This window comes from Vulpes lagopus, chromosome 21, assembly GCF_018345385.1.
Source record: "Vulpes lagopus strain Blue_001 chromosome 21, ASM1834538v1, whole genome shotgun sequence".
Taxonomy (NCBI): Eukaryota; Metazoa; Chordata; class Mammalia; order Carnivora; family Canidae; genus Vulpes; species Vulpes lagopus.
This window is the reverse complement of record NC_054844.1, coordinates 20,094,697-20,106,865: the sequence shown is the minus strand read 5'-3', so window position 1 is coordinate 20,106,865 and position 12,169 is coordinate 20,094,697. Positions and strand designations below refer to the sequence as shown.

The following is a 12,169-nucleotide window of genomic DNA, read 5'->3' as shown; positions in this document are numbered from 1 at the left end:
TTAAAAATATATATTTATCTGAGAAATCTCTACACCAAATGTGGAGCTCAAACTCATGATCCCAAGATCAAGATTCTCACGTTCTTCTGACTAAGCTAGCCAGGAGCCCCAGTAAAATAGCTTCTTAATATAAAACTTTAAAATTCAAGTGCTTTTTAAAAAAAAAAATGGAAGAACAGTTCTCTAATTAGAAATGAGTACAAATGATAGAGCTTGTGGAAATTCACAGACTTGCAAACTCCTGGTTTTGAGCCACCTAGTTCTACCCTGCACTCGCTCCTCTATTCAGAGAGCTGCTGTCCCTGGATTCCATCCCCTTCCTCCAGTCATTTGTTTGTCCTCTCCCCAAGACTGACAAAGCCAGGTGAGGAGCAACAGACAGGATTGTTAGTAGAAGACTCTGTTCCTAGCACAGCGCCTTATATACAGTAGCTGCACAAATGAATGGTCTCCCTGGGAGTAGAGGTACAGAAAAATTGATGTTTTTAAAGTGTATGTATTCATAAGCTGGAGTAAGGAACTATAGAAAATAGTCAATGTGTGCTTGACCAGCTGACAGAAGACTTTTTTAATGCATTGAACCACCCTCTTCCTTCCATGTTAAGAATTAGGGTGAGCAGAGCTGGTTTTACATATACTGATGAAAATATCAAATGTTGCAAGTGCTCTGCTAATTGTTTCCCAGGGCACAAGGAGGACTCAGGAGAGGGACTGGGGAGGCCTAAAGGGTGAGGATACACTTTTGTGAAGTCACATGGGGGGGTACAACTGCCAGCTTCACACGGGGCAGGCAGAGGGAGAGGGAGAAGCTGGCTCGCCGCTGAGCAGAAAGCAGGACCTGGGGCTCAATCAAAGGACCCTGGGATCATGACCTGAGCCGCAGGCAGATGCCCAACCCACTGAGCCACCCAGGCGCCCACCCAGTTTTAAAACACAAGCCGTACAAATGTGAACATCCTTTGTCCATTTCAATTTTGAAAAAGCTAGAAATAAAGAGAATTGCATAGATATTCCAAGAGACATAGAATGTTATAGCAGCTGGGCATTGGGGCTTGTATGCAAATACCATGTTAATGAGGCACATCTGTACAGCAGAACAATATTCAAGGAATTCAAGCACGTATACAATACTTGGTACTATATATCATATGAATTGTATTCTAATGTGATACTGTATTGTTTTAATAATTGTTGCTTATTTAGAAAGTTTTTGAAAACTTTTTAAATTTCAAGTGTGAAATGCTTGAGATTTTTCTATTTAGTAGTGGGAAGAATTATTTCACATGTTGGGGTTTTAAAATAGTCTTGGAGTAAGCATAATATTTAAATAGCCCGTATGTACACACCTATATCGATGAGCAAAATCTCAATAAACTGGACATAGGTATTATCTAGAAAATCCACTTAAAGTCAAATCATAACAAATCACAGATGCCTATTACGATACCACATAATTTTTTAATGCTAACATATTTTTTGGAAGAGATAAATGTAACAATTACTTGAATATAGTTTCATTATTCAATTATGATACAAGATACAGACAAATCTTATAAGCAGGGTTTTAATTTCATAACACAGTGAAATTGTAATTCCAAGGTACAGGTACATTCACATAAAGAAATCCTTTAGCTTCTGAATAATGACTATATACTGATGACAGTAAGAATTAACAATACTTTCCACTATGACATTTATCAATAACAACTCTCAACTAATTAGGTGAAAAAAATTAACATGTTGATCATATTGTAATTCCAAATAAATAGGTTATTATGCTCGCTGTGGATGTGTCTGTGTGTTTGTGCATATGTATTTTTTCAGACAGTTTTCAAAGTTTTGAGGAGAAGCAGATTAGGCATATCACTGTACACTGATGTTATCGGGGTGCCTTTATATAACATTTTAATGTAAAATACAGCCTAGAGCTTTAGTTAATTAGAGTAAGCAGAGTCTACTTAGCTGAGGAACATGAGTCATCTCTGAAAAACCGGTTTATTCCTTTTGTACAATATACACAGGAGTGGAGTGTGTCTCCGGCTTATTTCCCAGTAACTTCCTGAATTCAGGGTGATCCCCAAAGAGCGCAAATGGGAGTTCCCCACTGTGGGACCCTCTACCAGCCTCACAGATTCCCTTTTCTCCCCTTTCAGCAGCTACACTGAAGGGTTCTTATTCAGGGCTTCTTCCCAGTCACCTCCATCCCTCTTCTCTTCCTAACAACTTAGTCTCCAAGATGAACCACTAAGAGAACACGCTCTGCTCTTTCCCATCCTGCCATGCTCCCCACCTCACCCACCACGGAGTTGGACAAAAGGCAGAAAAGGAGAGGGAGATTTGCAGCTGAGTACAAGACAATGCAAAGGATAAGGGAATGAAAAAGTCAATGACTAAGACCCACTAGAGCAAGATGGATATTTGTTGTAATAAATAGAAAGCACGCTCTCAAGAGTCTCCGGCTTTATAATTATGAATGGGAGTAAGACACAAGGTGACCTAAACAGGACCAGAAGCAATGATGTTCTCAGCTAAGAACCCTACATTACCTTTGCTTCTGGGAAGAATAAAACTGGTTATTCATATTCCCACCATTATGACTGGAGTAAAAGGGTTCAAGGTCTTTATTTACATGGTTCATGTTTTCAACGAGAATGGAACTGTATTGGACTATAATCTGGTTTATTTTCACCAGTTTAGTAGACTGTCTTCTAGGACACTGGTTTGATCAAAGTTTTCTTCTCTAGCTGTAAGAAAAAAAAATACATAAACACATTTCCCTGTGTTTTAAAAGGGGAAGAGATAAGATGAAGAGGTCCTCAAGAAATAAACAATTAGTTTCCTAAATTCTGGTAACCCCTGCCCTTTGCTACTGAGAATCCGAAAAAAAAATGTGTTTTGATTGATTGGGTTCCTTCCTCCTCAGCTCAAGACACATAACAGAACTCACATTTCACATCAGACTTCCTCCAAAATGAATGAAACTGCAATGTGCTATGTTTGGTAGCAATCTGAAAAGGCTATGTGTCTTGCCTCATGTCTTAAATACCCACCATTAGAACCATTCGATTGTCTCTGGTAACTTCCTGTTAACAGTGTGTCTTATTTGCACTTTTGCACATATTCTGCTTATTTACTGAGCTAGACTAGGCCTGGGGAGGAAATGAGACAAAGAGAAGGGACACTTGTTGGCCGGATGAAATTGCCAAATTTTAGAGCATGAGGTATCACTTCCCGGGCAGGGTAGCTAAGGAGTCAGATGACAGCAGTTACCTGAGACTGTAACAATGGGTGGAAAAACTAAAACCTACCATAGGGCAGGGAGAAGAAGTTGCCAGAGTAACAGTCTCAGGAACAGCTGCTCTTTAAAGAGAAGGAAAAAACAAAAAAACAAAAAATTCAGTAAGAAGGGCATCCTTGGGGCACCTGAGGGCTCAGTGGTTGAACATCTGCCTTAGGCTCAGGTCATGATCCTGGGGTCCTGGGATTCAGTCCTGCATCAGGCTCCACACAGGGAGCCTGCTTCTTCCTCTGTCTGTCTCTGCCTCTCTCTGTGTCTCCCATGAATAAAGAAATAAAATCTTTTTTTTTTTAAAAAAAGGGCATTCTTGTATATCGTGAGCTAAAATAACTCACCTTATAAAATAAGAGCCTATCAAATAATACTTAGGTACTTTAGAATAGAAATATTAAAGGTGGCTAGTGATTAACATATCTTATGGAAATTCAAAACTTCCCATCAATTTAAGCAAGTAGATTGTGTTTCCTTATTTCATCACCAGAAACAAGATACTCTGGAAACATCAGTGAGCAAAAAAAATACATTTCTTTTCCAAGAAAGACTTGAGGTTGGGACCTTTAATCATCCACCCTTCTCTAAAGTTTTTTTTTTCTTTTTTTTTTTAATTTAAATTTTAGTCAGTTAACATCCAATGCAACATTTGTTTTCCAAAGTCTTACCTAAGGTTTGGAATGAAGATCCTTCTTCCCCTCCTTAAAATTACCTTCCCTCTTTCCATTCTAGCTCTTTTTTTTTTTTTTCTGACTCCATGCATCTTCCCAGCAAACAAATCTAAAACTTCTCTTTTGATCCATTTTTACCAGCAGTCTCCTCCTACTAATTTCAGCAAATAGTAAGTGCGCCAAATGTTGATTTTAGAAAAGATCACTTTGGAGGTAGCATCCTCTACCCATTATCCAACTATTTCTCACCTTTTCATTGCAAGAGTTCTGAGAGCCATGCTAGCTAGTACTTGCTTTCTTCTTGTCCCAAATTCCCTCTCAAGAAGGTTTCACAAGTGGCAGGACAGTAGCAAGTAGTGTCACTGAGCAGGGGCTGAGCAGAAATCTTGTGGCCTGCTGTTCAATGACCCCACCTAGCCAACACGATCTTCCTTTCTGGTTGATGTCTTCTCTCACTAACCATTACTCTACATGTGATGCTTTCATCACTCATTTCTTGAAACTTTCCACCCTTGATTTCTGGATATGCTATTATTCGGGTTCTTCTCTTAACATTCCTGCCTTCTCCTTGAAATGTCCCTTCACTGATACGACCTTCCTCCTTTTCCCTTAATCTCTAGGTATTCTATGAGGCAAATCCTTTATGATCTGCCCTTTCCTTTAAGGCCTCAGCTGTAACAGGCCTTAAAGAGATTTCCATTTTCATGGCTCAGCCTTTATTAACTGGTTCTGCATTTCCAGTTGTTCCCAAATCTGCCCAATCATCAGAATCATTTGGGGGAACTTCTCAAGGATACAGATTCTGAGGCCTCATTCAAGTTTTCAAGAGTCAGAATCTCTGGTGGGTCTAAGGCTGAGAAATTAGTATTTTGAGGAAGCTCTCCAGTTAATTCTATGGAGCCAGTTCATAGATGGATAGTTGAGAACCACTGACCTACACACTTTTACTCACTGGACCATCTCTGTCATCTCAGACTGAACCTTAATTATACCCATGGAAATGTTCATTCATCGCCAGCATCACCATTTCAAAATGGGCTTGACTCTGGATTCCCTTTCATCTCCTCAGTGAATAGTTATCCCATGTTATTTATTCTTCTTTCCAGTATTCCTTAGAGTGGAGCTTCCCCATCCATTCCCACTGACTGGCTGCTCCTCATCTCTGCAATCCTGCAGTTTCTATTCACATTCCTTGGCTTCTCCCTGATTCCCCTCTGCGATCTGTCTTCTTGGAGACAATGCAGTTGGTGGCTGGCCTGGCATAATGGAGAGTGCTGTAGAGTCACACCGACGAGATGTGAGTTAAAATCCCAACATAGCTTCTTACTAACTGCGTAACCTTAGGAAAGTAAATACACCTCATAAAGGTTCAATTTTCTGAGCCAGAAAGATTCTCATTCACATCTGGCACATAGTAGGCCTTCCTGTATTGTTCCAATTGTTACAGTTCTTATTGTTACTCTCTGGGCCATAATCACATTCAGCCTTCTTCACTGAATCATCACTATACTCTGAATCCAGAGGGCATTTTACTGATTCTCAAAGAGTAAATTACCTTTGTTCTTTATCCCAGTTCCAGTAAGTACCTGCTGTAGAAGAGTGCGCAAGCTACTTAATCTTTCTGTGCCTCCATTTCACCTGGCAAGTGTGGATAATGATATGCTTACTTCCCTGGGTCACTATGATGGTTAAATGTATTAATCTATATCACGTGCTGGCCCCCCTGCATTATGGTAAGCCCTCAACAACTATTAGCTCCAGGTAGTAGTCATAGTAGCAGATAATCATCATCCTAGCCCTGATATAACCACTCCACCTGCGTTCTGCTATTCTACTTTTCAAAAAAAGTAAATTTATTTATTTATTTATTTATTTATTTATTTATTTATTTATTTATTTATTTAAGAGAGAGAGAGAGAGAGCACATATGAGCACAAATGCGGGTGCAGGAGAGGGACAGAGGGAGAAGCAGACTCCATACTGAGGACGGAGACCCCTTGGGGTGGGTGCTGATTCCAGGATTCTGAAATCATGACCTGAGCCGAAGACAGACAACCAACTGAGCCACCCAGGTGCCTCTCACCCTATTTTTTTTGCTGCAATGGTTGTTCTCATTCCTGCTTACCCTTAATCTGCTTTCTTTTCTGCCTGCCGCAATAGCTGGCACCTAGTAGGCATAAGTGCATATGTGCTGAGTTATGTATTATAATCCCCTCTACCCACCCACTCAGTCCTTGTTCTGAGTTCAGAAGGCTCCCAATCCCACTCTCTTGCATTTCCTTCTCATCAGTACTTTTTTTTTTTTTTACAAGAAAACCATAAGCCTGAAGCCAGAAAGTACCCTTCCTTTCTTCTTTTCCCCGCATGGTCCATCTAATACTAGGCCCAGAGGATATATATGTCTTCTCTATTAGCAAAAGTGTCGGAACACTAGGCCAGAAGCTTGTGCTTTGAACATCAGACTACTCACTATAAATCTTCCAAGTATTTAAACATTTAAATAATGTCACAAGATGGCATCATTTCAATTTTTGAGAGGGAAAATTCTAGGTCTGTTTATTATGCTTTGATGATCTCTATTGTTAATAGTAATTAAAATTATGTATCTTGTTTCAATTGGCTCTCATAGCAATCCTACACATGTGTATAATTATTCCATTTTACCAGAAATGATACTAAGACTCAGGGTTATCCAGCTGGTAGAGCAGCAGAACCAGGATTTGAACCCAGCCTGTTATATACTCCAAAGCTCTGGCTTATCTATTACCAAGATGCCTTAATGCAACTAGTGGTTTCAGTGCTACATGGGCAGAGTGTCTCTAATTGAAGATACACCTAATCTTTGTATAGAAGAAGTTGTATAATGTAATGAAAATTTCACAGGCTTCGAATCAGAACTGGCCCATATCTACTGGGATGAACCATATGATATTGCTATATGCAAATATAAAATAGTTCATTTTCAGCAATTTCATTTGGTTGTAAGTGAAATAAGGTTAGGGTAGGCTCTGGATTATGAAATTAATATGAAATCCCCCAGTGTCCTCAAGGAAATGTTTTTATGTTCCCGGGGATTCCTTTAATGAGTAATGTACTAATGTTTATATAATAAACACGGCTGAGTTTCTGGAGCTGGGAGCAGCTGTTAATTATATTAAAAAATCTGAATAAAGGCAACTTTGTTGTATTCAACACAGAATCCCAAAAGTAATTAAAGCTAGCTGTCCTGCAGCTGAAAGAGGTCACTATAGTTGTACCTTCTTGTGGTTTCTGCAAGGAAGTCAAGAGCAGAGCTGCTGCCTCTGGAAGAGTTAGTAGTTGGGGATTTGGGCTTCGCTTTTCTGGAGAAAAAAAAAAAGTACACACAGATTCTGTTAGCATTTAAATATTCCTATTTGGATATGCTATACATTGAAAAACCTTCTGAAAGAGACTTAATCCCTTAGCAAATCACCCCCCACCCTTTACACAGAAGATTAATTTTTATGAATTGGAACATTTTACACTTCTCTGGGATGTTACTTACAATTGGTTATGTTGTGTTATTACAGGTATGGAAGAGAATTTATATACTATAGAGAATTTCATGAAAGGAGGATGGATTAAGGTAAATTACTCTGAATAATTTCACCCTTCAGAGCATAAAATGGACTGTTTGGGGAGAAATATTTAGATGTAATGGAGAGTCCTGGGAGCATGAGCTACTTCTCTCCTTCTGTCCAAAGCTATTTGAAATAATAATCTACATTCTTACATGAGTAAGGCAAATAAGTCTCTGGCCCTATTCTTAATGGCCCCTACCTATTAACTATTTCTGGTTTTGAACTGCTTTAGCGCCCCTTCTAGTAATGTAATAGGGGCGTACATTTGAAGTTTCCAGGTAAAGTACTAATAACAACAAAAACATTTAAAAGGAAATCGTTAAAGGTCTTGCCATAAAAGGGGAGGTACATTTTAGAGGCAGTTGCACCATTCTCGCTCCCACTCCTTTCCTCCTGGAAGGTGAACCCCCAGGCCCGGCCCGGCCCGGCCCGGCTCGGGTAGCTCCCCCGGGACCAGAGGGCCGCCGAGCAGCCGAGACCGGATTCGGCTTCGGGAGCCTCAGTTCCAGCCTCTGCCGCCCACAGAGCGGGGCACCGCGGCTTCCCCGATGCGGCTCCGGAGCCACGTCCCTGCCCGAGCGCGGCCTGCCCGGGGGTCCGCGGTGAGTCGCCGCGGACCCCAAGCCTCCTCCCTCGCTCACTCACCCGGCGGCCGGTCGGAGGGGTCCTTCTTCCGGCTCTGGTCCGAGATGAAGCGGCGCCCCTCTGCAAAGGCGAGACGTGGGGCTCAGCGCCCTCCGGGTGCTCCACATCGGGGTTAAACTGGGCTCAGCGCCGGGAGTCCCCAAGGCGCGACGGACGGGGGCGGCAGCGGCGGCCAGGGTCCGCGCTGCACTGCCAGTTTTCTGGAGCTCGGCGTGCAGCCCGGGGCTGGATCAGGCGCCCTGCCTGCGCCCTGCCCCGCGCCTGCCTGTCCGGGTCCCGGTCCCTGCCCGCGCCCCGCTCCGGCCCTGCCCGCACCTGCTGCACCCTGCACCCGTCTGCCCGCGCCCTGCCGGCGCCCTGCCCGCACCTGCTGCACCCTGCACCCGTCGGCCCGCGCCCTGCCCGCGCCCGGCTCCTGCCCTGCCCGCGCCCTGCCCGCGCCCCCTCCTGCCCTGCCCGCACCTGCTGCACCCTGCACCCGTCGGCCCGCGCCCTGCCCGCGCCTGCTGCACCCTGCACGCGTCTGCCCGCGCCCTGCCCGCGCCCCGCTCCTGCCCTGCCCGCACCTGCTGCACCCTGCACGCGTCTGCCCGCGCCCTGCCCGCGCCCTGCCCGCACCTGCTGCACCCTGCACCCGTCGGCCCGCGCCCTGCCCGCGCCTGCTGCACCCTGCACGCGTCTGCCCGCGCCCTGCCCGCGCCCCGCTCCTGCCCTGCCCGCACCTGCTGCACCCTGCACGCGTCTGCCCGCGCCCTGCCCGCGCCCTGCCCGCACCTGCTGCACCCTGCACCCGTCGGCCCGCGCCCTGCCCGCGCCCTGCCCGCGCCCTGCCCGCGCCCTGCCCGCGCCCCGCTCCTGCCCTGCCCGCGCCCTGCCCGCGCCCCGCTCCTGCCCTGCCCGCACCTGCTGCACCCTGCACCCGTCTGCCCGCGCCCTGCCCACGCCCCGCTCCTGCCCTGCCCGCGCCCTGCCCGCGCCCCGCTCTCGCCCTGCCGGCGCCCTGCCGGCCCGCGGCAAATGATCAGTGGTCGGGTTCAAGGGTCCATGCGGTGTTTCCCAGGCCACTCGAGTCTTCCTGTGCGGCAAGAGCCAGCAACGCCCAGTTCGGGATGGAGAGGTTCTAATAATCAGTCTTTCTTTTCCACTGCCACACCCCCTGCTCTCCCCCTCTTTTTCTTTCTTTCTTCTTTCTTTCTTTCTTTTCTTTCTTTCTTTCTTTCTTTCTTTCTTTCTTTCTTTCTTTCTTTCTTCTTTCTTTCTTTCTTTCCTTTCTTTCTTTCTTTCTTTCTTTCTTTCTTTCTTTCTTTCTTTCCTTTCTTTCTTTCTTTTTTATATTTTTATCAATACCAGGATGGCTTCGATTATTTAAGGGAACAAAATCCATGTTATTCTCTCCCCACACACCTATCCCATGGATTCATGCACCCCTAAGGATCTTCCTTTATTGCTGTCGGAAGAGCAAAGTATTTGGAACTTACGTGCGCCCTTTAGATAGAGCATAGATTGAGGAGTCCAGTTCCTTCTCTCAAAGAGTCGCTACAACCCAGGGAGAAGAGAAAAGCAGTTAGTAAGACATTGTAGCTCAGTCTTCTGTTAGAAAAAAGAAAGGAAGAGAAGGAGGGAGAAGAGAGAGAGAAAGAAAAAGAAAAAAAGGAAGGAAGGAAGGACGGAAGGATGGAAGGAAGGAAAAGAAAGAACACCTAGGAGCCCCAGGTTTTGCGTTTGCTTACCTGTGGCGCACTGCTGGAACTTCCTAAGAAAGAAAACACTAGAAAAAGAGCCAAGGTTGTTGCCACCAGACTTCTGAGTCCCTACAAGAAAAGATCAAAGAAAGTAATTTCTGTGCCTATAGCATCTCATACTTTGTGACACCTGGACAATTACAAACCTCTTACTTTTCCATGTGCTCTGTTTTAATAATACTCAGTATGTGGAGGAGAGGGGAATTCCCAGTCTACCTTCTACTTAACTTACAAAAGAATTCTTTAAAAAAAAAAAAAAAAAAAAACATTTAGAGGGAAGCTTGTGTGGCTCAGTGGTTGAGCCTTGCCTTTGACTCAGGACTTGATCCCAGGGTCCTGGGGCCCTCGGATTCAGTCCCTTCACGGGACTCCCTGCAGGGAGACTGCTTCTACCTCTGCTTATGTCTCTGCCTCTCTCTGTGTGTCTATCATGAATAGACAGATAATCTTTAAAAAAATTTAGAAATATGTTATTTTCATTACTTCACCCAAATGAGTGATTTTTTTTTTTGGTAGCAAAATCAAATGATTGATATTTTAAGACATGTTGTTTAAATATCCTTTAGCCTATAAAATACTTACTAGAGATAAAATAGGTAAAAAGTTATAAAGCTTTTTACAAATAGCTTAAAAGTCTCCAGTAAATAAAACTTTTACTTACCTTCATGTTCGGCTCCTTTCCAGAACCTGCGATAACTGTAACTTTACCTGTCAGTTTTCTAATCTTGCTCTGAGAGTGGAGCTTTTAAATCTTAGTGTCAGGGACCCCTCCTGATCTTCAGTAGAGTTAGGGAGTCAATAGGGAATTCTTGTCAATATTCAAGATTGAGAGGACCTGACAATTTTTCCAGGGAGGTTTGTTTGCAGGAAGTAAATAAATGATTGATGAGTGGACATCATTTATTTAGATACTGACCACATCGGTGAGGAGATATTCTGAATATATCAGCATCATTGCTTTTGCTTTTGCCACTAGCTTCCCGTATTTATTATTAGTAGCAGAAAAAATTATTAACAAGCCCAGGCTGAATCAAAAGTAAATGAATCAAGTAAGCAAACTTGTCTTGTGTAGCTAGCTATCAAGCTATCACTGATGACTAAAGATGAATCCTTTGGGTAAAAATAAAAAGGTTAGGGAATCTTGATGGAATTTGACACCACTCCTTCACTTATGTATCCATTCAGTTATTTAATAAACACTTATTGAATGCTTATTACTTATCAGACATTTTTCCTTTTAGTTCAAGAGACACAGCCATGCATTAAAAAGACATGGTCTCTCCTATGTTCAAGCTTATTTTCTAGTCAGAGGAGAAATATTGTAAATTAATAAACAGGTAAATGAGGTAATTTGAAAATGGGGTGTGTGTTGGAGTTAGAAAATATAGAACCTGTGGATAAATGGGATGCGAGAGTCCAAGAAAAATAAATCAAGGATGAGTCTTGGGTTTCTGGCTTAAACACTGGGTATGATAAAGCCATTTACTGAAATTAGAGTGTTCATAGGAGACAGTTAAGAGAGGTGAATTAAATTTGAATATTAAAATTGAAGCATACATTAAGCTTAAGTGTGAAGTAGGCAGTTGGCTACGTAAAACTCTGCAGAGTTCGGCAAAGAGGCCACCAGCCTACAGAATTTTTTCTAAAGGCAGAAATGGTCAAGTTTAAGAATTAAGAATTGTAAGAATTTTAAGGCAGGAAAATGATTGGGATTGAACAAGAACTCTTAGAAAGTGAATGGAGTTAAGGACAGATGAGAGGGAAGAGCTTTGAAAACAAACATCTAGAGATGAGCAGAGGGAGAGCCAGGAAAGCAAGTTGAGGTGAAGCCATCAGAAAACAAACAAACAAACAAAAAAAAAAGATAAATTCTCAGAGGCCACAAGACCATGGAAGCCAACAGAATATCCAACACTGTTGAGAGGTCATGTCAGATGAGCACCAGGAAGTGTGCACTGGATTTGGAAATATGAAGGTTTTTAAGGGCATAAGCTAGATTGGAGTGTGTTGTTAGTGAAATAGAATATAAGGAAATAAGGATGAGTTCAGGCAGCATTTTTAAGTTAGCCTCACTACATTTCACTAAAAGGAGGAAAGGAAAATGAAGTTTTTGTTTTTTGTTTTTTTGTTTTTTTTTTTTAAAGATGAGATATTTGAGAGTAGTGGAAGCGTATTATTTTTTTGCCTTTTGGTAATATCTGAACCCTTTCATTTTTAAGG

General features: G+C 43.0%; 1 protein-coding gene across 1 annotated transcript; it reads right to left on the bottom strand.

The window, feature by feature from the left end:
* Positions 1 to 2,685: 2,685 nt before the first annotated feature.
* On the bottom strand, positions 2,686 to 10,616 carry SPX (spexin hormone). The gene is made up of 6 exons (XM_041736458.1): positions 10,611 to 10,616; positions 9,938 to 10,018; positions 9,686 to 9,743; positions 8,208 to 8,267; positions 7,218 to 7,301; positions 2,686 to 2,744 (listed from the first exon to the last, which is right to left on the bottom strand). The coding sequence occupies exons 1-6, from the start codon at positions 10,614 to 10,616 to the stop codon at positions 2,686 to 2,688; spliced, it is 348 nt and encodes a 115-aa protein (XP_041592392.1).
* Between the last annotated feature and the right edge of the window lie 1,553 nt (positions 10,617 to 12,169).

Excerpts from the sequence above, each read along its gene's own strand:
- SPX (XM_041736458.1), bottom strand. Across the intron at positions 9,744-9,937 it reads GTTCCAGCAGTGCGCCACAG|CGACTCTTTGAGAGAAGGAA; the intron begins GTAAGCAAACGC and ends CCTGGGTTGTAG. Across the intron at positions 8,268-9,685 it reads GCTCTATCTAAAGGGCGCAC|AGGGGCGCCGCTTCATCTCG; the intron begins GTAAGTTCCAAA and ends TCGCCTTTGCAG.